Raw genomic sequence first — 27,854 nt, forward strand, 5'->3', positions numbered from 1 at the left:
AGCATGGAGGTGGAGCCTAGCACTCAGCATCAGCAGCAGTCTTCAAGGGATCATTTACAGTCCGAAGAAACCCATGGACTTGTACGTGGCTGGGAGGAGGTGGCTGCGGATCATGTCGTTCTTAGTGACCCAGAGGACTCTGGACCAAATGCCTCAACAAACCTACGCTGCATGGCCTCCCTGATCCAGCAAAGCCTGCAGCCTCGTATTCGTGGTATCAAGGAGAGGGATCATTACTGGCTGGCAACCCTACTTGATCCACATTACAAGGGTAAGGTTGCGGACCTTATCTTGCCATCGCAGAGGGAGCAGAGGATGAAACATCTTCGGGAGGCCTTGCAAAAAGGTTTGTGCAACGCGTTTCCAGAGCCTGGGAGGTTACAATTTCCTGGTCCTCCTGAACAACGTGTTGCTGAGGCTTCGGTCAGTCACAGAAGGAGCGGTGGAGAAGGTGGCTGTCTGACCAATGCGTTCAGTCAATTTTTTAGTCCGCAGCCCTAAGGTACGATCGTTTCCAGCAACCATCGCCAGCGTCTGATTCACATGGTACAGGAATACCCAGGGGCAAGATCAGACTTGGACACCTTTCCCACCGAAAATCCTCTGGGTTACTGGGTCTTGAGGATGGATCACTGGCCAGAGCTTGCACAGTATGCAATTGAACTACTGGCCTGTCCTGCATCCAGCATTCTTTCAGAACGCACATTCAGTGCTGCTGGAGACTTTGTAACCGATCACAGGGTGCGCCTGTCCACCGCATCAGTCAATCGGCCGACCTTCATAAAAATGAATCAGTCTTGGATCACCAGCTACCAAGCACCTGATGCTGATGTAACCGAATATTTTTTTTTAATGTGAGATCCCTTCAAGACTGCCTATGCTGATGCTGAGTGACTATCCTGTTATGCTGAGTAACTATCCTCCTCCTCCTCATTGTTCATGCTGATAGCTTGTAAGAACATTTTTGGTTCTGGGCACCGCCATCAGTGGCTAAGGCCCAATTTTTCTGCCCCTGTTTAACAGGGGCGTGTAATTACAATTTTTGATGCAATACTTTGCAGCAGGGCTCATTCCTGCGCTCCAACTAGAGTATCTGTGAGGGGTTGCAGTGTTGTGGCACCAGCACCAGTGCCCTAGACACAATTTTTCAGTCCCTGTTTAACATGGGGATGTAATTACAATTCTTGATCTAATATTTTACAGCAGGACCCATTCCTGCACCCACAAAGAGTAACTGTGAGGCCTTATGCCCCGTACACACGGTCGGACTTTGTTCGGACATTCCGACAACAAAATCCTAGGATTTTTTCCGACGGATGTTGGCTCAAACTTGTCTTGCATACACACGGTCACACAAAGTTGTCGGAAAATCCGATCGTTCTAAACGCGGTGACGTAAAACACGTACGTCGGGACTATAAACGGGGCAGTGGCCAATAGCTTTCATCTCTTTATTTATTCTGAGCATGCGTGGCACTTTGTCCATCGGATTTGTGTACACACGATCGGAATTTCCGACAACGGATTTTGTTGTCGGAAAATTTTATATCCTGCTTTCAAACTTTGTGTGTCAGAAAATCCGATGGAAAATGTGTGATGGAGCCTACACACGGTCGGAATTTCCGACAACAAGGTCCTATCACACATTTTCCGTCGGAAAATCCAACCGTGTGTACGGGGCATTACAGTGTTGTGACAACACCACCACACCGTTCACCCCCAAAGGCCCAATTTTTCTGACCCTGTTCAACAGGGGCATGTAATTACTATTCTTGATCTAATATTTCACAGCAGGGCTCGTTCCTGCGCCCACCAAGACTAATGCCCTGTACACACGATCGAACATTGATCGGACATTCCGATAACAAAATCTATGGATTTTTTCAGACGGATATTGGCTCAAACTTGTTTTGCATACACACGGTCGCACAAAGTTGTCGGAAAATCTGATTGTTCCGAACGCGGTGACGTAAAACACGTACGTCGGGACTATAAACGAGGCAATAGCCAATAGCTTTCGTCTCTTAATTTATTCTGAGCATGCATGGCACTTTGTCCGTCGGATTTGTCTACACACGATCGGAATTTAAAGGATCGGATTTTGTTGTCAGAAAATTTTATAGCCTGCTCTCAAACTTTGTGTGTTGGAAATTCCGATGGAAAAAGTCCGATGGAGCCCACACACGGTCAGTTTCCGACAACAAGCTTCGATCGCACATATTCCGTCGGGAAGTCCGACCGTGTGTACAGGGCATAACTGTGAGGGCTTACAGTGTTGTGTCAACACCAACACCTAAGGCCCAAATTTCTGCAGAGTATATAGGGCAGGCCCCTACTTTCAAACATCCAACTTACAAAAGACTCCTACTTGCAAACGGAAGGAGACAACAGGAAGTGGGAGGAAATCTACCCCTAGGAAGGGAAATTCTCTCCTGTAAGAGTTCCTTGTTTCACAAAAAACCCCAAATTTTCAAAATCCAATTGTCATTGGGAGAGAAAGTGAGGTGAAATCTTCTGAACAGGTGCACAGACAGCAAAACAAATGTTACAGGGGTGACAATCCTTCTCTATGTTTTCCAAAAAGCTTAAAAATAGATTTTTTGGCTGGAGCTACACGTAAAAAAATGTACCAGTTCAAAATTACAAACAGATTCTACTTAAGAACAAACCTACAGTCCCTGTCTTGTTTGCACCGCCTGTATACTGCTGTTCAGAGTATATAGGGCCTAGGGGCCCCACGCCTTTCCTTTTTTTATTTGGGTGCGGGGTTCCCCTTAATATCCATACAAGACCCAAAGGGGCTAGTAATGGGCTGGGGGGGGGTTTCAATGATTTTCATCCATATTGCTGGGACCAGACATGACATTAAAGCCACAAGCAGTTTTAAATGACTTTTTCTCCTTTAGAAATGTCATTTTGAGCAGGGACTGTTCTAAACACAGGAAACACGCGCCACTTTACAGGCATACTATAGACACCCCCCAGGCACGATATTTAAAGGAATATTTCACTTTTATTGTTTCACTTTAAGTATGTTAATATCACTGCTCCCGAAAAAACAGCCATTTTTAAAACTTTTTTTGCATTAATACATGTCCCCTGGGGCAGGACCCAGGTCCCCAAACACTTTTTATGACAATAACTTGCATATAAGCCTTTAAAATTAGCACTTTTGATTATTCATGCTCGTGTTCCAATAGACTTTAACAGTGTTTGAACAAATTTTTTGCCTGTTCGCATGTTCTGCTGCGAACTGAACTAGGGGGTGTTCGGCTCATCCCTAATCAGGATCAATTCAAGGAGTCTCTGTCTTACTCTTTTTGGCCAGACCTGGGTTTTAAATATGGTGCAAAAGAGTATAGGGCCTTCACTGAAGAACCTTTTTCTTTCCACAAAGATCCCAGTATCTCTTGAGAAACGATTGTCGCTAGAGCAATGTGTCTCAGGATTGTTGCAGTCATAGGCCATTCCCATGTTTCCTTGTGAAAAAGGTATCCAGCAAGTGGAGACCGATGTTGGACCTTAAGGTGCTAAAATCTTCCTTAAAGATTTAAAGTATTTTTGTCTGGGTACCATAACGTCGGCTGTACAAAAGGGAGATTAAATGGTCTCAGTGGACCTTGAAAATGCCTACTTCCATGTGCCCATAGCCAATGAGCATCAGACGTATCTGAGATTCCACTTCAGAAATCACTATTTTCAGTTTTGGTGCTTACCATTCAGCCTGAGTTCAGCTCCAAGAACCTTTGCAAAAGTAATGCTGGGGGTGTTAGCATATCTCTGCAGGCAGAATGTTCCAATATACCACTATCTCGACGACAGACCCTTCCTAGTACCAGGGCTAGTTAAGTCCTGTCATGTAATGAAATTAGGCAAAGCCAGGAAAATGGAAAACTGTTATCGGTACTTACTGTAATTTTCCTTTCCTAGCTCTGCCTCCCGTCAGCACATATATCTCTCTATCCCATTGCAAGTTTTTTTATAGAACACCTTAGGCTGGCCATAGACAATCCCCCCCTCACCCTGTAGGAAAGAAATTTGTACCGTCTATGGCCTGCCACTATGCAGACATGAGCCAGGAAAGGAAAATTACTGCAAGTATTGATAACAATTTTTAATTCTACAATCTTCTTTAGATTTACCAGCGCAAAAAGTAATATGAAAATGCAGACTTACTTGGGCATTTTAAAACGTCAATGCTTCCAACATCTTTGGGAATTTCTATGCCAATTTTGGACCTTTAATATAAATAATGCAAAAACAAGAAAAATATTTACAATTTCAATGGTGCGGATATGCTTTCATTGTAAAGTATGTCTATATGATGCACCCCACCCCCACCCACCTACCCAAAAAAGGCTCATCGTAACCTAAAAACAAAAATGTATTATATTGCAGCTTACCAATTCTTAGATGTGGTGGCTGAATTGCTTTTCTTTTAACACATTTCTTAGGGCTTAGGGTGAAAATGGGCCTAACACCCCCCTGTTTGGTTCATAGCAGAACTCCCAAACAGGGAAATGTTCTAACCTGAACGGCGAACCCCATTGAAGTCTATGGGAGCCAAACAGGAAAAATCAAAAGTGCCCATTTTGAAGGCTTATTTGCAAGTAATTGGCAATACAAGGGGTATGGGGTATTCTGTAGCATCTCATTCCATATGCCATGCTGTATACCTCATGTGCCTCCAAGCCACATTCCATTCATCATGCAGTCAGTTTTCTATCCCTCAATGCCTCTTTCCATATACCATGCTGTGCATTCTCTGTGCCATAATACCCCATTTCATATGCCATGCTGTAAGTTCTCTATTACACAGTGCATCATTTCATATAACTTGCTGTACTCAATGCCTCATTCCTTATGCCATGCTGTAAGTTTCTTATTCTGCAACACCTCATTCCGTATACCACTTTGTACATTCCCTTTCCGCACTTTTTTATTTCGTATGTCATGTTGTATTGCCCACGATATTATAAACAAATTTCCCTCCGCACACTCACATTCACGCACTTAGGTGCCTTCAAACCTCTCTTCTGATGTAGGCAGCATCTCACAATGTTTACATTCTTAATTTAGAAACCTTTTTGGCACTGCCAGTACCTGTGCAAACACTTCCCATTGACTTGAGGCCTTGCTCGGTTGCCTCAACAGTACAGGTCATCCAAGACCAGGTTAAGTTATTGGGCCGGCACAGACAGTGCTGAGATTTCTTAATTGAGACAGCTGCTGCTCATGGAAATAAGCAAATAGGAAACTGGGTTTGGAAGGGGGTCTAGGTTATGGGGCTTGGGAACAAGGAGTGAAGGGGTAGGAAAATTGAATTCTAAAGTGAACCCATCCTTTAGGGTAAACATACGTGAGCATGATGAAACAATGCATAAGCAGAGGTTATCTTCAGTAGCAACTGCATAAAAGGCAACTGAAGATATATGAAAATATTTCAGCCCAACCCCAAGACCAGCTATTTTAATTTTTTTTTTTAGGTTTAATTCTCACACTAAAAGCAATGTTTTATTAGTTCAGGAGTTCTCTAAGCGCTGATGAAAGCTGCTGATATTTAAATCAGGCGTCATACTTCTGTCTCTCCATTGCATCAGAATGGGGTCTGTGAAGGACATCAGTCCTGGAGTTTTGCCTCCAACCCCCCACTCTGCTGCACAATTCACAAAGCCCAGCACAGTGACGATAATCATTGATAATAAGATCTCAAATAATTAAACTTCCTATAAATCAGACAAAGTTCTAACAATAGGTGTCTTTGCCGAGCCAAAAATTGTTGGCCAAATACTCTTTGGGTGTTCTGACAGATGGGAAGATGCTGAACAAAGGAAATCTCTTTGTGAATGCTTGCTTTAGGGATCAAAGCCAGCCAATCAGTGTCTCAGTCTGAACTCCGACTCTTCTCCTGCACTGAGATCATTGAAACAAATGCCTAGGCACCATGGGAAAAATTAAGGAGCAGCATCTTTTGAAGACCAAGCATTACCTGGCATAAAGTGGTAATAAACCCTAAAACCAAAAATGTATTATATTGCTGCTAACCAATTCTTAGATGTGGTGGCTGCATGAGTTTCATTTTTTAAAGGAGAAGTATGGGTTTTGCTTTTTTCCCATAATCATACTTACCTAGGTGAATGCAGCATCGATCCGATGCTGCATCTGTCCCTGATGTCTCTGCACTGAGAACCGAGCCATCGAACACCACCAATGGCTCAAGTCTCTCGGCTCCCCGAGAGGAGATCTGCTGCCTGTCAATCAGTATCTCTCCTCTCTGCTCCTCCACGCTTAATGGAGCGCTGAGCTGTGGAGGGCTGACGTGGGGCCTGGACTGATTCCAGTGATGTCAGCAGAGAGTGGAATTCAGACCTGCTGAAAAACGGGTCACAGGAGTGCAAAACGAATTGGACTCCTGTGACCCATAGGAGAAACCCAGCCCAACGAGCCCAGGCTCCTTTAAGCTTTTTTTTCCGCAGCTAGTGTAAATGTATCTCAATTTCAATATCCTGCTATTCCCTGCATGACAGCATTCATACTAATGGAGTGAGGACCAGCACGTGGGGTTCTACTGTAGCAGCATGCTGACAGGAGGCATTATGCTGCTACATCATTGACCAACCAAGCTGCACTGCTGCAGTGGAGATCATGGTGCTAGCGGTAAAGTCTGCCAAACATGATGGAACAGAATTAAAAATCCTTAAAAATCCTTAGATGGTAAAACCATTCCCACGTACATGCATTTTAACTGGGCATTTGATTGCAATCAGTTATCATGCACAGTGATCCACTCCACAGTGATGGCACTGATAGGTGGCACTGATGGGCACTGATAGGTGGCATTGAAGGGCACTGATAGACGGCACTGATGGGTGGCACTCATGGGAACTGATGGGTGGCACTGATGGACACTGATGGATGGCCCTGATGGGCAGGCTATGATGAGCACTGATAGGCTGCACTGATGGGCACTGATGAGGTGGCTCTGATGAGCACTGATAGGTGGCACTGATGGCCACTGATAGGTGGCATTGAAGGGCACTGACAGACGGCACTGATGGGCACTGATGAGGTGGCACTGATGAGCACTGATAGGTGGCACTGATAGGTGGAACTGATGGGCACTGATAGGTGGCATTGAAAGGCACTGACAGACGGCACTGATGGGCACTGATGGGCGGCACTCATGGGAACTGATGGGTGGCACTGATGGGCAGGCTATGATGGGCACTGATGAGGCAGCACTGAAGGTCACTGATGGGGTGGCTTTGAGGAGGCACTAATATGCAGCACTGATGGGCACTGATAGGTGGCACTGATATGCGGCACTGGTAGGTGACACTGATGGGCACTGGTAAAAAAGACAGAAAATTTTGAAAAAAAAAGCAATATTTTTTACTTTCTGCTATAAAACACATCCACTACTTATTCATTGGTCGTATGTGTTTTCCCTCATTTAAAGTTTCAGGACAAATAAATTGGTTGTATGGACGTCCTGTACTTCACTCCAGGTCAGGATCTGCAGAGTGAACAACTAAGAACAAAGCAAAAGGGCACGTTGGAGAGATCAGCGAGGGTGGGGGTAATAAACTAACAATGACTAATGATGGAAGATTTAATCTGTTTTATATGGTGTCTTATTTTGATATATGGAATTGTTGAAAAATTAATAAAGATGATAAAAAAGAAGGATTTGCAGAAATCCCTGCTATACTGATCTCAGTCTCTCTCCTTCCAGTTACAGTGCTTTTCAGAGGGCATTTGACAGGTAGAGAGGAGGTGTCATGTCGCCTCCTCACCTCCTGATTTAACCCTCTAACATACCTCCCAAAAGTCCCCATCAGAGTCCCTCCTTACATCAGGGTCCCCATCTGAGGACCCCCTTTATATCACAGTCCCCATCAGAGCCCCCCCACAGCAGGTGTCACCATCAGAGTCCCCCCCCCACAGCAGGTGTCCCCATCAGAATCCTCCCTGCATCAGGTGTCCCCATCAGGATCCCCCCCACATCAGGTGTTCCCATCAGAGTCCCCCCACATCAGGTGTCCCCATCAGGGTTCACCCCACACCAGTTGTGCCCATCAGAGTCCCCCCCACATCAGGTGTCCCCATCAGAGTCACCCCACAGCAGGTGTCGCCATCAGAGTCACCCCACAGCAGGTCTCCCCATCAGAGTCACCCCACAGCAGGTCTCCCCATCAGAGTCACCCCACAGAAGGTGTCCCCATGGATCAGTAGAGCTGTACCTGTACAATAGGTCCCCACAGCTCGGGCGCGCTGAGAGGAGAAGCACGTTGCAGGGGGCGGGGCATATGTGACATCTTTGGTTGCTAGGGGGCAAGACTCGGAGGGCATTTCTGGGAGTGCAGGGGATGATTGGTAGCAGCTCTGGCCAACCAGAAGCCTCTCATCAGCCGCCTATGTCTGAGAGGAGCCGACACACACAGAGAGGGAGGGGCAGACAGGGGACTGCTACAGTAAGACTCTTTATTGAGGGATCTGGGATCCCCAAGTCCCTCCTTTGCACCTAAAAGTATTCAAAACGCCAAAATTGGTGTTTTGGAATACTGTGGCGCCATTGGCAGCTGAGTAAAACGGAAGTGACGTTGTGACGTCGCTTCTGGGTTACTAGATCCGAGACCCGATCAAAGCCATATACAGCTTTGTTCGGGACTCTGACCAGCTGGCGGACGTGCCGGCTGGTCTCTCAACTTCTTATGAAACAGGACTTTGGAAAAGGTGATCATTTATGTCTGCCAGCCACTCGTTTCCCTCCAGCTTGACACATGGACCGTGTCATCAGTCACAAGCAGTTATGGCTGCCTTAGTAAATGAGCGTGGGATAGAGTCAGGGTTCACCACAGTTGTTTTTATAACATACCACTTCTTGTTTTACCTGTTACCAAAGGTGTTACCAAAAGCTGAACATCCCTTCCAGAGATTACAAAAAGATATATCCAGATGCCCAAGTCAGGATCTTACAAGTATGCATTTTGTCTGTAGGGACGTGTTTTATGGATGTCCAGTGGCAAATGCTACTGCAAAGGCCACAGAAAAAAGTGTTATCAGAAGTAGTTTACAAATACAGAGTGCAGAATCTACAGAGAGTAAAAGGGGAAATCATTTTTATAGGAGAGTCCTTACTAGAAGTTTTGAGGTTTTATTTTTCCACTCCCTACTGTCTACAATGTAGGGGACAAAGTATAGTAAGAAACATTCAGCCGTTGCCTGAATGTTTTCTTATATTTTATCAAGCCCCTAAGGCAGTGGTTCTCAACCTGGGGGTCAAATGACGATTTGCCAGGGGTCACCGAATCCTGGGCTGTTCCTGAAGCGTGCACTGCTCTCCCAGGCCTTTTTCCGCAGCCGCCCAGCTGAGCTGTTCCTGGAGCCCACGGCCACCCACTCAGCCTCTTAGCAGCCACCCATTCAGTTCACAGCATTGCTGGGGGGCAGAGACTAGAGGTCAGCTGACTGGTGAGGAATGAAGCTGGTGGGGCTGGAGGAGACCCTATCTCCTGATTTCGGCATTGTTGTCACTGCTGCGAGACACCACAAAGTCGGAGACAAAGTGAAGCCAGGGTCACAGTGAGTAACACTACCTGTGATTATAGTTGCCATTAAAAGTCCCCACTACAGTTCTCAGATCAGCAGATGACTTTGATCAAGTGCACCTAAGTTGGCTCATCAGGACTCCCCCCCAGCACTGCCACTCATCCTAACTCCCTGCCAGCACTGCCACTCATCCCATTCCCCCCACACCAAGGAGTAAGAGAAGGAATAAAAATAGAGAATACATGGAAGGGAGAGGAAAAGGAACAAAGAAAAAGGGAGAGAGGAAAAAAGGGGAAGGTACAAAGAAAAAGGGAGAGAAAGAATAAGAGAACAAGAAAGATGGCTAGAGAGGGATGGGGGACAAGATATTAGCATAGAGAGAGATAAAAGGGAAAGAAAGGAAAACAAAGAGAAAGATGTAATGTACCAGAAGGGGTTTTAATACTGTAAGAGTGGAAGGGGCTCAGGGAGCGCTAAATGTCTGTGGGTGGTTAGGGGCGCAAATTACTTGTCTTGCTTTGGGTGCTGACAACCCACGCTACGAAAATAATTTTACTGTTAGGGGTCCCCAAACTTGGGAAATTTTTATCATGGGGTCACGGCACTAGTAAGGTAGAGAACCACTGCCCTAAGGGGATGTTGGACTCTCTCCCTATGGGATTTGGTTTGGGAGTGTGTTACTCGCTTGCTTATATTTTGTCTCAGCAGCTGAAGTCCTCCATTCGGATCTCACAGATAATGTTGCTGATCTTTTAAGGTTTTTGACAAACTCATTTATGTGTTTTCTCCCCAATTCCAGATCCTAAAAGTTTGGAAGGATCTAAAACTAAACCCAGATGACTTGTGGATTGTTAAGAGACATATATATAAGGAAATGTTTGGAGACTCAATACAGCATCTATTTTATGTACAGTTTTGCAAAACTTGAAGGAAAAGTCACCTGGATCCACACCAGACACTGCAAAAATGACTAAATTATGTTTGATTTGTTTCTCTCTTGTGATCACAGTCTAGGGTACTTTTCGATTCAATTACTTTAATTGTAAGGGATATAAATATATATATATAATATATGTGCTGATAAGTCAGCATGCCAACAATTCAGCTACAAGGCCATTCTGGACAAAGGAAGGTACAGCCAGTACTCTGTAAATATATCTTATCATTTATTTGTTTTTCACAATGAAAAGTCATTTTGTAATAAAAAAGCTGCTCAGCTATTATATTCTCCACAATGGAGTTTTTGCCTCTTTGGCCAGGACTACCTTCACCTAAGCGTGTGGAGGGTCCAGGTTAAAGGTGATAGCAGGTATGGTTAGTGATCAAAATATTGATCAAAAGAGGGGAGACTGTAATGGAAATTTGTAAGTTCTGTATATAATTGTATTCTATTTTGTATGTATTGCACACTGCCCTCACTGTGCACACGGCACTAATAATGTTTTCAGTACATGTTTACATTCTTTAGAGTCCTGATTAGAATTAGCCTGCCTATGTAACGCCCCTTGTTACCTTAAACGTACAATTGTAATATTAATGTGATACCTACATAGTCATATAAAAACCTTCAATTGCGTCATAATAAATCAGAACAGTTATTTGGAAAGATGCTGAGCGTATCTTTTGTGTCTGTTCCCTACTGCAGTAGTTATTATTAATTTGGAACCACTAATCAATATGAGTATAGGAGTTGCCTATCATCAAAATGTCCAACTCAACTGTATCTATTATCTGCAAAATTCCAAGGCTTTTTTTTTTACCAACTTTGCACTGTTGAAAGCTTTTGCAGTACGGCATTGTTTGTGCCTACTTTGCAGAAACGCATTTTAGTTAGAAGAGTGAAGCCATTAAATTCTTCTTCATCTTGATGTACAGTATACAAAGGAAAGGGGCGATGTACACTAAACTAAAGGATAGTGTCAACACAATTTCAAATGCATCATGGCTCAAAACTGAGAAACAGAAAAAAATAAAAGTGACTATAAAGTCTATAACCACTTCAGCCCCGGAAGATTTGGCTGCTCAACGAGCAGGCCATTTTTTGCGATTCGGCACTGCGTTGCTTTAACTGACAATTGCGCGGTCGTGCAACGCTGTAGCCAAACAAAATGGATGACTTTTTTTTCCCCACAAATAGAGCTTTCTTTTGGTGGTATTTGATGGCATTTTTATTATTATTTTTTTTTTTTTACTAGTAATAGCAGTGATCAGAAATTTTTATCGGGACTGTGATATTGTTGGAGTTAAGGGCCTTCACGCTACTGTGATGTGTTCAAAGATGTCTATTATGATAAAAGGATAATGACTCCCTGTACCTCGTTTTCTGGAAGACATTGAGGAATAAAAGTACTCCCTCTGAGCTATATGGCTGAATCCAGCGTATAGCAGCTACCACAGCCTTTACCAGCCTTCAACCTGTTGCAACTGCCCAGACCTTTGTGAGCCACCGCGCACTAGGATCCTGGCTCTTATGAGCCCTAACTGACAAGCAGCATCGGCACACGTGACCTCACTTTATACGCGTGCGCCGCCACTTGACTAACGCACACACACCCTGGAATCCTCACAGTGCATGCACATGCTTGCAGAACGCGCGGTGCACGCACAGGCATGCCGTGATGCACGTGGCGACCATCACCAACACACGCCCATGGCGCACGCGGATGAGTACACGCGCACAGGAACGCGGCGCATGCCCCCGGCGCACGCTCCCTGTGCACGCGTGCACCCGGCGCATGCGGCCCACATGCGGGAGACACCTGCATAAGTGCACCTGCCGGCCATCCTCTGTAACCTCAGATGCAGTGGGGCACAAGGCACGCAAATTTGGGATCTAAAACATGTTATGTCATAGGTAACAACAGTAGTATCTTTAGGCCTCCCAGAGGGAGTACTCACCGGTCCCCGCCGCAGAGCCTGATACAGGGCCAATCTTCTCCCATCACGGCGGGTAGCGCCACTGAGGACCTTCAAAGACCACACCCTTGGACCTGTAAGGCACCCTTCTGGTTCCCTTGGGCAAGTAATAGACCAGGAATACCATATAACAAGGGTCCAGCGGCATAAAGGACACATTACAGGCAAAACCTTGTTCTTGAACCGAGGCTCAGGTACCATCCTCTTTAGCTTTTCATGCCATCCGAATGGATCCGTTTATAACATCCTCACTGGGACATAATTGAAGAATTTGAAGAGCTTCAACAGCCATGACCATCACCTTCAAGACACTGGCAAAAAACTAAGGGTACTTCCCGTATGGGAGGGGTTATATGGGAGGAACCATCTTACTATTGGTTGCCAGTGTCCAATCACCTAAAGGTAGCATATAACCCAGATAGTCATTATTATGGTGCTCTGTGTCCCGTGATGTACGATAAAGAAAAGATGGCGTAGAACTGATTTGTTGTATGTTTTCTCAGGAATATCCGAGACATGTAGGAGAAAGAGAGCAGGGTCTTCAGGGAGGATGTAATCAGTTCTACGCCATCTTTTCTTTAACGATAAAGAAAAGATGGCGTAGAACTGATTTGTTGTATGTTTTCTCAGGAATATCCGAGACATGTAGGAGAAAGAGAGCAGGGTCTTCAGGGAGGATGAATTTCTGAGAAATACGATTTACCTCCTTCTAGAAGTGCTCCAATTTCGGACAGGACCAGAAAATATGAGTTAAAGTCCCCTTTTCATTCTGACATCTCCAGCAACTGCCAGGTGTTGAAGGGGAATATTTGTGAAGTATTGAGGGCGTACAGGACCATCTCGTCAGAAGTTTAAAATTGGTTTCCTGGGCACGAGTACAGATGGATGATTTTAAAGCAAAGCGTATGATCGCCTATGTTGTGCTGGGGAAAAAATCCTGTTTAATATCAGTTTCCACTTCCGTATGAAGGTAGAGTATGGTCATGGGGGGGGTGATCAGTAGTGCATACATTTTCTCCTCACACATTTTTTTAAGAGAGTCAGCGGTCGTTGGAAACTGTCCAGGGGTGGGAGGGAGTTCAAAAAGTGTCGGAGCTGTATGCCACTCCAAAAGTCAAGACGATAGCGACCATTTGGCGAAGTCAGCACAGGTAGTGGGGGCCAATTCGTGGATTGTAAGAAATGTGAGGCCTGGCAACATTACGAGTCTAGAAGTGCACAAAAAGGTCCCTCGGGCAGTCCAGGAGGGAAGCGTGGATTCCCCACAATAGGTTAAAGGGCGGAGTGGGCAGATGATAGCGAGGTAGTAGAGCATATTCGGTAGCAGATACTCAATGTGGGTCCCAAGGTTGGGTGCCCTTTAAGAGCGGGGGTAAGGTCTGCAAAGCACCAGGCCGCACTGCGCAACGGCACCACGCACTGTGATTGCTCGATTTTTGGCCACAGTTTGAGTTCAGCATGTCTACACTATTAGTCTCCCCATATGGGCCGCCTGGTAAAATTTCTGCATATCAGGTACCGCCATACCATCGTGGTGTTTAGGCAGAGTCAAGAGTCATTGTTGTAGCCTAGGTCATTTGTGGGCCCGTTAATTTGTTTGAAGAATTCTGAGGGTATGCAAATTGGCAGTGTTTGGAAGAGATATGAAAATTTGGACAAGATTGACGTTTTAATTATGTTGCATCTTCCGAACCAAGAAAAAAGGCCCTGATGCCATATGGAAAGTAGGGTCTGTACTCTGCTAAGTAGAGGTGGGAAGTTCATCACATAGGTTTGATACAGTCTAGATGGAATATACGTGCTCAGATATTTAAGGCCCGTAGTGGTCTACCTAAAGTTGAAATTAACTTTTAAGGCGTTGATTTCAGACGAGGAAATAGATACACCCATAACCTCTGACCTCTGGACATGATGATTCTGAAATTAGAGAGGGAACCGTATCGGTCTAATTCTAATTTTAATAGGTTCGGTAAAGATATAACCGGGTCGGTGAGTGAAAAAAGGTCATTCACGTAAGCAGATACCTTATGATGTGAGTCTTCAACTAGTATTCCAGAGATGTCCGGGTTTTGTCTGACCCTGCAGAGGAATGGCTCTAGTGAAAGGGCAAAGAGAATGGGCGATAGAGGACACCCTTGACAGGTAGGGAAAGGTTCTGACAAAAGACCATTAGCCTATTTGCGTCGTAGGGTTCGCGTATACACTTGAAATATATCCAACCATCCTGTCCCCCAGCCCCACGTGGCGCAGGGCTGTGAACATTAGACATGTGCACACTGAAATATTTCATTTCGGAATTTCGTTTTCGTCCCAGAAATAAATTTATTTAGTTACTCCCAAAATTCGTTTTTATATATTTAGTTTTTCGTTAAAAATTGCATTAGTCCAAAAATCCAAATTAATTAAGGTCGAATCTTTCATTGAAGGCTTATGGTGTCTGTCGAATGTTCAAAGAAGTTTCAATGGAGCAACTAAACTGTACGCCGCCGCAATCGTACATTTCTGGTCGAATTTTCCACCTACAAGCTAGCTGTAGTAGAATTCTAATGTTGTATGACTAGTAATAATTATATTTATTAATTATTTTATTAGACAACCAACATTAGAATTTTTCTATAGCCTATGGGCGGATGCATTTGACAGGAAATGTACGACTGCAGTGTCGTACAGTTTAGCTGCTCCGTCGAATCTTCTTAGAACTTTCGACAGACACCATAAGCCAAAGATTCGACGTTTGTATGTTTTTCGTTGCTTTGTCAAATCTTCGTCGTTCATGTTGAATGGTCTATTCTACCCCAACAGTCAGCCAACTTTCACATTCGTTTCTCAATCTCCAAATGCAATGGCGGGCGCGGCATCCGACGTTGTGTCAGCTATTGATATGGCATTATAATATAGAATCTATAATAATAAATCCCCCCCACAACACGGGCAGCCTCTGAGGCTATCACAACACTAGCAACACTAGTATCACTATCAAGTTCACAACGCTAACACAATAGCAGCAGATTATTTTGAAAAAGTTAAGTTGAACTGTAGCTTGCTTCACTATTGTTCTGCTGCTGTGCTTATGCTTAATCGCTAAATAATTCAGGTTCTCTGACAAATGGACCAGCTAAGATTGACTGTCTTCTGAAAAGATTCAGTGTGTGTGTCTCTCTCTGCTAGCAAATCGTAAGTGAAAGTAAGTTGGCTGTACGTGTGTACTTAGTTCTAGCTATTTTACTGCCCCTCCTCTTTGGTTACAATCAGCCAATAACATTCATCATCATCATTATGTTTATTTTACTTCCCCCACCCAATTCCAGCAGCGATCTTTTCTCTCCATGTCGAATCTTTTCCCTCTATGTCGAATTTTTTCTCTCTATGTCGAATCTTTTCTCTCTATGTAGAATAATCTTGGACTAATAGAGTTAAGGTTAGGCACATTCGACCACAGGTTCGATAGACACAGATTGTTATTGTCAGCGTCATGTCGAATCTCCTATCTATATCGAACATTTGTCGCAACGAAAACAAAAATAAAGCATTGGTTTATGTCGGATCTTTCGGTTTTCGTATTCTGCGCTTTCGTTATCGTTTCTTAAAACGGTAACGAAAATGCCTGAAATTCGCACGAAAATGCATTCGGACGAAAACTAATGCACATGTCTAGTGAACATTAGGGATGAGCTGAACAACCCCTGTTCGGTTCGCAGCAGAACATGTGAACAGCCAAAAAATTTGTTTGAACACACGAACACCGTTAAAGTCTATGGGACATGGACATGAAAAATCAAAAGTGCTAATTTTAAGGGTTAATATGCAAGTTATTGTCATAGGTTTGGGGACCTGGGTCCTGCCCCAGGGGACATGTATCAATGCAAAAAAAAGTTTTAAAAAAAGCCGTTTTTCAAGAGCAGCGATTTTAATAATGCTTAAAGTGAAACAATAAAAGTGAAATATAACTTTAAATTTCGTACCTGGGGGTGTCTATAGTATGCCTGTAAAGTGGCGCATGTTTCCCGTGTTTACAACAGTCCGAGAGCAAAATGACATTTCTAAAGGAAAAAGTCATCTAAAAGTACTAGCGGTAGCGCCGGCAGCTATAATGAATTGTCGGGTCTCTGCAATACTCATAAAAGTCATTGAAAAAAACGGCCTGGGGTTCCCCCGCAGTGCATTACCAGGCCCTTTGGGTCTGGTATGAATATTAAGGGGAACCCCGAACCAAAATTAAAAAAAAAAAGCATGAGGGTCCCCCCAAATTCCATACCAGGCCCTTCAGGTCTGGTAGGGATTTTAAGGGGAACCCTGCACCAATTTTTTTTTTAAAAATGGCTTGGGGTCTCCCTAAAAATCCATACCAGACCCTTATCCGAGCACACAACCTGGCAGGCCGCAGGAAAAGTGGGGGGTTACGAGAGAGTGCCCCCCCGAACCATACCAGGCCACATGCCCTCAGCATGGGGAGGATGTCCCCATATCGATGGGGACAAGGGCCTCATCCCCACAACCCTTGCCCGGTGGTTATGGGGGTCTGCCGGCGGGGGGCTTATCGGAATTTGGAACCCCTCTTTACGAAGGGGACACCCAGATCCCGGTCCCCCCTGTGTGAAATGGTAATGGGGTACAAATGTACCCCTACCATTTCACAAAAAAAGTGTCAAGAATGTTAAAAAAGACAAGAGAAGGTTTTTGACAATTCCTTTATTAATATCTTCTGCTTTCCCCGCTTCTTCTTCCATCTTCTTTTGGTCTTCATTCAGTTTTCTTCCTCCATCTTGTTCTTCCCCCATTTCTTCCTCTTCTTCCTCAGATCCTCTGCTTCTTCCTTCGGTCTTCTCGTCCGCATCTTCCTCCAGCGTCTTCTTCCCCGCTTCGTTCTCCGGACGATCAGCATCCATGGGAGGTTCCCGCTGTGTGACGCTTCTGTTCATCTGACAGTTCTTATATAACTGAGGGTGAGGCCACCCGGTGACCCCGCCCCCCTCTGATGCACGGGGACTTCCCTATGGCTTTCCCCGTGATATCAGAGGGGGGCGGGGTCACCCATTACATAACCGGGTAAACCGTTACGTAAACGGGCGAACAGCCAATGTTCGAGTCAAACTCATGTTCGACCTGAACAGACAGCCCATCCCTGGTGAACATGAAAGACCAATTAACCTGGTCGAACGCCTTTTCGGCATCCGTACCCAGAAACACAGAGGGTGTGTTGGAAAGGCTGGCCAGATGAATGAGGTTCAGGGCCTTAATGGTGTTCTCTCGGGCCTCGCGAGTTGGTATAAAGCTGACCTGGTCGAGATGGATTAATGTTGTCAGGTGTGGTTGGATGCGCGTGGCGAGAATTTTTGTGAATAGCTTTAGATCCACATTTAATAAGGAAATAGGGCGGTAGCTTCAACACGCTGAATGATCTTTGTCCTCCTTGGGTATAACAGAGATGTGTGCTTTCAAGGAGTCTGGGGAGAATATCGTCTCATGTCCAAGAGCATTTGTACCATCTGCGTGCCGAGTTGGGGCAGAAATAGTTGGTAATACCTATGGGTGAATCCATCCGGACCCAGAGATTTGCCGGGTTTGGATGGGCCCACCCTTTTCAGCTATAACAGCTTCAACTCTTCTACAAAGACTGCCCATAAGGTTTAGGAGTGTGTCTGTGGGAATGTTTGACAATTCTTCCAGAGGCGCATTTGTGAGGTCAGGCACTGATGTTGGATGAGAAGGCCTGACCCACAGTCTCTGCTCTAATTTATCACTAAGGGTGTTCTATTGGGTAGAGGTCAGGACTCTGTGCAGGCCAGTCAAGTTCCCCCACCCCAAACATGCTCATCCATGTATTTATGGACTTTGCTTTGTGCACTGGTCCAAATCATTTGGTGGATGGGGGGATTATGGTGTGGGGTTGTTTTTCAGGGGTTGGGCTTGGCCCCTTAGTTTCAGTGAAGGGAACTCTTAAGGCGTCAGCATACCAAGACATTTTGGACCATTTAATGCTCCTAACTTTGTGGGAATAGTTTGGGAATCGCCCCTTCCTGTTCCTACATGACTGCGCACTAGTGCACACAGCAAGGTCCATAAAGATATGGGTGAGCAAGTTTAGGGTGGAGGAACTTGACTGGCCTGCTGAGTCCTGACCTCAACCCTATAGAACGCCCTTGGGATGAATTACAGCAAAGAGTGCGAGACTGTGAGTCCAACATCAGTGCCTGACCTCACAAGGGCGCTTCTGGAAGAATGGTCAAACATTCCCATAGACACACTCCTAAACCTTGTGGACAACCTTCCCAGAAAAGTTGAAGCTTTTATAGCTGCAAAGAGTGGGCCAACTCAATTTTGAACCCTACGGACTAAGACTGATTTGCCATTAAAGTTAATGTGCATGTAAAGGCAGGCGTCTTAATACTTATGGTAATATGGAGGTTTGTTAATGGACAATATAGTAGAGTATCTGCTTTAAAACAATATCATAAGCAATAGCCAGCATGGATTCACAAAAAACCAATGAAGCGCTTACCCCCAAAGGAACGGCTAAAGAATTATTATATCCGTAATTCACGTTTACCAATCAACCCTCGCAGCCCATAGATTCAAAAACAGTCCATAATGCTTTTTCTCTTGCTTTATTAATTAACATGAACTGGGATGGGAGAAGGACTTCTTTTGAGATGCTCTTTCGTTACATTATCATCATTTCACTATCTCTTATGGAAGAATTAGAATCAATTGCGGACAGGAGGGAATCACTTTGTGTGAATTCTTCAGTCAGGGAAGATGGAAGTAGGTTTGATAGAGAATAATAGATAAAGAGTCACTCTGAATAACTCCTTTATCTGCAGAACAGTCTGTTTCTCTATATGTGTGCTTGCAGCTTCACCGCTACCTTTTTACCACTACTTCCCATCTGCATGGTACTCCCAAGTTGAGCTGAGAAAAAGTCACTCTAAATAACTTCTCCCGCTTGACTGATTGGAATCCCGGGGCATTGCTGAACCCAAAGTCACAGGCCATCACCGCCTGTTTCACTGACTTGTGTACCAACATCCCTCAGCCTCTGACAGTACCCTTCCCTTGGGCTTTCACTCACGTGATCAATAGTCCATGTGCCACTCATAAATGATTGATCGCCCAGTTTCCTTCCGCTTTGTTGCCACTTCCCGCAGTGATTCTTTGTTCCTTTTTTTCCTCCTTTATGGCACGCTCCCTTCCCCGCAGGGGTGGCCAACGACACCAGCGAACTACATGCTGTACAGTGTTGTCTCTTCCTCTATGGAGACCGGTTTCCCACCCTTCTCGCAATGGGGGAGCTCCGTTGGCTCCCGGAGGGGGAAACCTCTCCCCTCCAGGGACCAGGCTGGCTTCTCTCCCGCTGGAACCAGAAGACTACAAAAAACTCTCTCCTCTGACCATGTGACCCAGCTTTTATATGAGAGTCTCGGGACATTGCCCAACAAATTAATGATTGGCCAAGACTCACATACAAACTACCTGACACTCAAATGAGAAATAAACAAACAGGCCTGCTGTAATGGGGCAAGCCTGCCTAAATTTACCTAACACCGTAAACTAGCAAAAAGGTAATCTACCTAAAAGTAAGTGCCCGCTACATACACCCCCCACTTGAATCACAACTGTCCCCAGTTGTGGGGAATGAATTTAGAGTACCTGCTTAGTTTTAAGGAGGAAAGAGCATCTCGTTACATCAATTGGAATGGGGAAAAGGAAAATAAACTTGAAACACAATAACGTAACTATCACTGTACACAATGGCAACATAACATATTTTCTTATACAATGTACATGGCCTGACTGTAGATCCCTACAGCTAACATTCCATACAAGCGGAACAAAAGCATTGCTCCCGCAAGAGGAATACTCTGCTTAACACAGGCCTTCATCTGTGAGCCAGACAGCCGTCATATCTTCAATATTCCTAAAAGAAGACACATACCATTTCTAACTACTACTAGCTACACACACACATTACCAAACATAGGGGGTTATCAACCTCTACTGGGTAATCAATTAAATATGTACAATTTTTATGGCATGTACATTCCTGTTAGGATAATCGCTCCCTCAAAAGGAGTCCAGCAGTACTCCTGCAGAGCCTACCCTAAACAGACATGCTCAACAGTTTAATCCATCTGCCCGTTGGCAAATAAACTTTCTGTTTGGCTCTTAAACAAGAGTCCTTTTAGGAGTACTTGTGCAGCAAAGGGACTTAGCAAAGACAGCACACCCTAGTGTCCAGAACTTTGTTCTTGTTAGGCACCATGAATGTGAGTCTCCTGCTGTGTAGAGTATTTGGGGAAAACCCACCCTAACCCATCTGCCATCCTGCAGTCAATCTGAGTATGAAATTTGTGAATACACTTCAACAATCCTACTCACAAATAGTACCTCGGGTCAGGCAACCTTTTCCGACTGTCCCCCGGTCCTCTCACCGAGATAGAATAACTACAAGTGTTCTGTCCAGCCTTTACCACCAACACTCTATCTTTGGGGATCGCTCTTCCAAGTCTCCATTCACGGTGAATGTCTTTAAACTGGACCCAAACCTCACTGTCAGGTGTCCTCTTTGGCTTAGAAACGTGGAGATAATCCCAAACAAGTTCGTCCTCTCATGTTTCCCGGGAACTCTCAATAATTTCCATAATGTGTTCCGGAACATAGGGGTAGTCGAAGCCCCACTCCTGAGCTACTTTTCTCTGAACCTCTCTTTGGAATCTTGAGAGTCTAGGCCAGTCTTTAGCCTTTCCTCTACCAGGCAAAACACAAGCGTCAGTAGCTCTGCTGACCCATTGTTGAAACGTAGCTGTCCTAGTAGGAAGGGTAGTACTCGAAACATTAAACGGTGGTACTGAGGTTTTAACTGTACCAGATAACTTTCCTGACACTCCTGTGGAAGCCTCCACTGAAGTTAAACTTTCTAGGAAATATTCCTCCTCGCTACTTGAATCAAACTCTTCTGGAGATGACCATTCAAACAGATTTTCCATAGATCCATATTTTTGCAGAATCTGTGGTGATCCCCAATCTACAGCCCGGCCTCCGTCTACTCTGTCCGGCTCACCCGAGGGATCCCCCTCCTGTAACTTAGGCTCCTTCCGGATGGGCAAATCAAAGGGCTTACTGCTAACCGGCTCCTCAGGGGTTTCTTCCAAAGACTGGGCAATAACTTCAACAGTACCTGGATCCCCAGCCAGGCTACAGGCTTTTCCATTAGATCCTACCTGATCTTCTGGTGTTTCAGATTCAGCCGGGAGCTCCTCCACTGTTGCTGCAGGCGATACATGACCCTCTCTGGCCTTCCGAATCACCTGTTCTTGCGGCAGACAAAGTCCCGTTGCAATATTAGCAGAATAATATTTGACCTCTTGTTGAACAGGTCTCAATCGTGTCAACTGGACACCACAATGTCCACACTGGACCCAGGCGATGACTCCATTCGTAGGCCTCCAACATCCGGGACAAAGCATACAGAGCCTCTCCACTCCGTCAACCACTCCCAACGCCAGTCCTCCGGTCAGCTCCAACCGAACATCGGTGTCAATCAGAACCCGGTCCTGCATATCAGATAACCACTGCATTGCAAGTGTATTCCCAACACCTTCCGCCATCTTCTTCCGCCTGTCTCACTCTGGCGCGTGGCAAGCTGAATGCTGAAACTTTTCCTCTGGGGCGTGGCTCCACCCCCCACTTGTTGGTTCAGCGCGTGAGGAACTGTAGCTGCACATTTTCAAAGTCCTCACCAGCGATCCCTGGTGGCAGGTACTGTTATACTGCAGGCTGTCTTGGCAACAGTTACTGAAATGCAGACTTTGTTGCTATGGGAGATGGTTAGCGGCAAACGTGAAACAGATATCCCGGACGACGCCCCCACATGAAGCGCTTACCCCCGAAGGAGCAGCTAAAGAATTATTATATCCGTAATTCACGTTTACCAATCAACCCTCGCAGCCCATAGATTCAAAAACACAGTCCATAATGCTTTTTCTCTTGCTTTATTAATTAACATGAACTGGGATGGGAGAAGGACTTCTTTTGAGATGCTCTTCCGTTACATTATCATCATTTCACTATCTCTTATGGAAGAATTAGAATCAATTGCAGATAGGAGGGAATCACTTTGTGTGATTTCTTCAATCAGGGAAGATGGAAGTAGATTTGATAGAGAATAATAGATAAAGAGTCATTCTGAATAACTCCTTTATCTGCAGAACTTTTCAAGAACAGTCTGTTTCTCTATATGTGTGCTTGCAGCTTCACCGCTACCTTTTTACCACTACTTCCCATCTGCATGGTACTCCCAAGTTGTGCTGAGAAAAAGTCGCTCTGAATAACTTCTCCCGCTTGACTGATTGGAATCCCGGTGCATTGCTGAACACAAAGTCACAGGACATCACCGCCTGTTTCACTGACTTGCGTATCCGGGGACCAGGCTGGCTTCTCTCCCTCTGGAACCAGAAGACACCAAAAAACTCTCTCCTCTGACCATGTGACCCAGCTTTTATATGAGAGTCTCGGGACATCGCCCAACAAATTAATGATTGGCCGAGACTCACAAACGACCTGCCACTCAAATGAGAAATAAACAAACAGGCCTGCTGTAATGGTGCAAGCCTGCCTAAATTTACCTGACACTGTAAACTAGCAAAAAGGTCACCTACCTAAAAGTAGGTGCCCGCTACACCAATGTTGTCAGCAAATCTACAGTACTGTTTATGAGGAAGTAAGCACACAAAGGGGTGTCTGTAAATGCAGTATACTTGGACTTTGCTATAGCATATTAAATGGTTCCCCACAGATGACTACTGTGTAAGCTGAGGTCTAAAGAATTTTTTGAAAATTTCAAAATGAACAAAATGTAAAATTCTTTCAAATGGACAGAAAACTGTTTTAACCCCTTGCCGACCGCCCACTGTATATGTACTGCGGGTTGGCGACTCCTGACCGTAATATCACATACAGGTACCTGATTTCGCCCTTCCAGGACACATCGGAGACAATCAGCAGGTCCAGTGGAACTGATGTCCGACGGGACCCGCCACCGATCGTTCACGAGAGAGGCAGAACAGCACCCTGCCTATGTAAACAAGGCAGATCGCCGTTCTGCTAGTAGGGGAGACAAGCAGGAATTCTTATACTTATACTGTGCTAAGCAGGAACATGGATCTCTGTCTTCCCACGGACAAAGCACCTCCCTCACACAGTAAGAAAACACTCCCTAGGAGCACATTTAACCCTTTGATCGCCCCTGATGTTAACCCCTTCCCTGTCAGTGTCATTAGTTCGGTGACAGTGCATTGTTTTAGCACTAGTCACTGTGTTGGTGTCACTGGTCTCCAAAAAGTGTCACTTAGTGTCCGATTTTTGTCCGCCGCAATGTCACAGTCTAGCTAAAAATCGCTGGTCGCCTCCATTACTAATTTACTAGTAAAAAAAATAGTTTTAAAAATTCCATAAATCTATCCCATAGTTTGTAGAGGCTATAACTTTTGTGCATAGCAGTCAATATACACTTATTTAAATTGTTTTATCAAAAATATGTAGCAAATTACATATTGACCTACATTTTTGAAGAAATTAGATTTTTACATTTTTTTATTGGATATATTTTATAGCAGAAAGTAAAAAATATTGTTTCTTTTTTCAAAATTGTAGGTCTTTTTTTATTTATAACGCAAAAAATAAAAACCGCAGAGGTGATCAAATACCACCAAAAGAAAGCTCTATTTGTGGGAAAATAAGGACTTCAATTTTATTTGGGTACAGCATTGCACAACTGCGCAATTGTCAGTTAAAGTAAGTAATGCCGTATTGCAAAAAATGTCCTTGTCATGAAGGGTATTAACCACTTGCCGACCGCCTCACGTCTATATACATCAACAGAGCGGCACGGGCAGGCAAAATCACGTACCTGGTACGTGATTGCCTTCCCGCGGGCGGGGGGTCCGATCGGACCCCCCCCGGTGCCAGCGGCGGTCGGCATTTGTCTAGGAGCGATCAGAGATGAGGGGGAGGCCATCCGTTCGTGGCCCCCCCCCTCGCGATCGCTCCTAGCCAATGAGAAACATCCCCTGCCTGTGTATAGTACACACAGGCAGAGGATGTGATGTCATCTCTCCTCGGCTTGGCAGTTTCCGTTCCGACGCCGAGGAGAGAAGACATCCGAGTAAGTGTAAAACACTACACAACACAGTAGAACATGCCAGGCACACTAAACACCCCCGATCCCCCCCCCGATCGCCCCCCGATCCCCCCCCAATCACCCCCCCCCCCCCGTCACAAACTGACACCAAGCTGTTTTGTTTTTTTTTTTGTTTTTTTTTTCCTGATTACTGATTGGTGTCAGTTTGTGACAGTTAGAAGTGGTAGGGCAGTGAGTATTAGCCCCCTGTAGGTCTAGGGTACCCCCCTAACCCCCCCTAATAAAGTTTTAACCCCTTGATCACCCCCCGTCACCAGTGTCGCTAAGCGATCATTTTTCTGATCGCTGTATTAGTGTCGCTGGTGACGCTAGTTAGTGAGGTAAATATTTAGGTTCGCCGTCAGCGTTTTATAGCGACAGGGACCCCCATATACTACCGAATAAATGTTTTAACCCCTTGATTGCCCCCTAGTTAACCCTTTCACCACTGATCACTGTATAACCGTTACGGGTGACGCTGGTTAGTTTGTTTATTTTTTATAGTGTCAGGGCACCCGCCGTTTATTACCGAATAAAGGTTTAGCCCCCCGATCGCCCGGCGGTGATTTGCGTCGCCCCAGGCAGCGTCAGATTAGCGCCAGTACCGCTAACACCCACGCACGCAGCATACGCCTCCCTTAGTGGTATAGTATCTAAACGGATCAATATCTGATCCGATCAGATCTATACTAGCGTCCCCAGCAGTTTAGGATTCCCAAAAACGCAGTGTTAGCGGGATCAGCCCAGATACCTGCTAGCACCTGCGTTTTGCCCCTCCGCCCGGCCCAGCCCAGCCCACCCAAGTGTAGTATCGATCGATCACTGTCACTTACAAAACACTAAACGCATAACTGCAGCGTTCGCAGAGTCAGGCCTGATCCCTGCGATCGCTAACAGTTTTTTTGGTAGCGTTTTGGTGAACTGGCAAGCGCCAGCGGCCTAGTACACCCCGGTCGTAGTCAAACCAGCACTGCAGTAACACTTGGTGACGTGGCGAGTCCCATAAGTGCAGCTCAAGCTGGTGAGGTGGCAAGCACAAGTAGTGTCCCGCTGCCACCAAGAAGACGAACACAGGCCCGTCGTGCCCATAGTGCCCTTCCTGCTGCATTCGCCAATCCTAATTGGGAACCCACCGCTTCTGCAGCGCCCGTACTTCCCCCATTCACATCCCCAACCAAATGCAGTCGGCTGCATGAGAGGCATTTTCTTTATGTCCTCCCGAGTACCCCTACCCAACGAACCCCCCCAAAAAAGATGTTGTGTCTGCAGCAAGCGCGGATATAGGCGTGACACCCGCTATTATTGTCCCTCCTGTCCTGACAATCCTGGTCTTTGCATTGGTGAATGTTTTGAACGCTACCATTCACTAGTTGAGTATTAGCGTAGGGTACAGCATTGCACAGACTAGGCACACTTTCACAGGGTCTCCCAAGATGCCATCGCATTTTGAGAGACCCGAACCTGGAACCGGTTACAGTTATAAAAGTTACAGTTACAAAAAAAGTGTAAAAAAAAAAAAATAGTTGTTTTATTGTTCTCTCTCTCTCTATTCTCTCTCTCTATGGTTCTGCTCTTTTTTACTGTATTCTATTCTGCAATGTTTTATTGTTATTATGTTTTATCATGTTTGCTTTTCAGGTATGCAATTTTTTTATACTTTACTGTTCACTGTGCTTTATTGTTAACCATTTTTTTGTCTTCAGGTACGCCATTCACGACTTTGAGTGGTTATACCAGAAAGATGCCTGCAGGTTTAGGTATCATCTTGGTATCATTCTTTTCAGCCAGCGGTCGGCTTTCATGTAAAAGCAATCCTAGCGGCTAATTAGCCTCTAGACTGCTTTTACAAGCAGTGGGAGGGAATGCCCCCCCACCGTCTTCCATGTTTTTCTCTGGCTCTCCTGTCTCAACAGGGAACCTGAGAATGCAGCCGGTGATTCAGCCAGCTGACCATAGAGCTGATCAGAGACCAGAGTGGATCCAAACATCTCTATGGCCTAAGAAACCGGAAGCTAGTCATTTTATGACTTAGATTTCGCCGGAAGTAAACAGCGCCATTGGGAAATTGGGGAAGCATTTTTTCACACCGATCTTGGTGTGGTCAGATGCTTTGAGGGCAGAGGAGAGATCTAGGGTCTAATAGACCCCAATTTTTTCAAAAAAGAGTACCTGTTACTACCTATTGCTATCATAGGGGATATTTACATTCCCTGAGATAACAATAAAAATGATTAAAAAAAAAAAATGAAAGGAACAGTTTAAAAATAAGATAAAAAAGCAAAAAAATAATAAAGAAAAAAAAAAAAAAAGCACCCCTGTCCCCCCTGCTCTCGCGCTAAGGCGAACGCAAGTGTCGGTCTGGCGTCAAATGTAAACAGCAATTGCACCATGCATGTGAGGTGTCACCGCGAACGTCAGATCAAGGGCAGTAATTTTAGCAGTAGACCTCCTCTGTAAATCTAAAGTGGTAACCTGTAAAGGCTTTTAAAGGCTTTTAAAAATGTATTAATTTTGTTGCCACTGCACGTTTGTGCGCAATTTTAAAGCATGTCATGTTTGGTATCCATGTACTCGGCCTAAGATCATCTTTTTTATTTCATCAAACATTTGGGCAATATAGTGTGTTTTAGTGCATTAAAATTTTAAAAAGTGTGTTTTTTCCACAAAAAATGCGTTTGAAAAATCTCTGCGCAAATACTGTGTGAAAAAAAAAAATGAAACACCCACCATTTTAATCTGTAGGGCATTTGCTTTAAAAAAAATATATAATGTTTGGGGGTTCAAAGTAATTTTCTTGCAAAAAAAAATAATTTTTTCATGTAATCAAAAAGTGTCAGAAAGGGCTTTGTATTCAAGTGGTTAGAAGAGTGGGTGATGTGTGACATAAGCTTCTAAATGTTGTGCATAAAATGCCAAAACAGTTCAAAACCCCCCCAAATGACCCCATTTTGGAAAGTAGACACCCCAAGCTATTTGCTGAGAGGCATGTCGAGTCCATGGAATATTTTATATTGTGACACAAGTTGCAGGAAAGAGACAAATTTTTTTTTTTTTTTGCACAAAGTTGTCACTAAATGATATATTGCTCAAACATGCCATGGGGATATGTGAAATTACACCCCAAAATAAATTCTGTTGCTTCTCCTGAGTATGGGGATACCACATGTGTGGGACTTTTTGGGAGCCTAGCGCGCACGGGACCCCGAAATCCA

General features: G+C 44.9%; 1 protein-coding gene across 3 annotated transcripts in view; it reads right to left on the reverse strand.

Annotated features, from left to right (window-relative positions):
* Positions 1-27,854, reverse strand: part of LOC141114289 (NXPE family member 1-like) — a 297,268-nt gene that overhangs the window by 69,823 nt on the left and 199,591 nt on the right. For all 3 annotated transcript variants that reach the window (XM_073607890.1, XM_073607891.1, XM_073607889.1), the window contains one exon: positions 4,176-4,237. In XM_073607890.1, coding sequence (XP_073463991.1) covers positions 4,176-4,237 — 62 coding nt within the window. The remainder of the gene's footprint in view (positions 1-4,175; positions 4,238-27,854) is intronic.

Source organism: Aquarana catesbeiana, linkage group LG12 (assembly GCF_042186555.1).
Source record: "Aquarana catesbeiana isolate 2022-GZ linkage group LG12, ASM4218655v1, whole genome shotgun sequence".
Classification (NCBI taxonomy): Eukaryota; Metazoa; Chordata; class Amphibia; order Anura; family Ranidae; genus Aquarana; species Aquarana catesbeiana.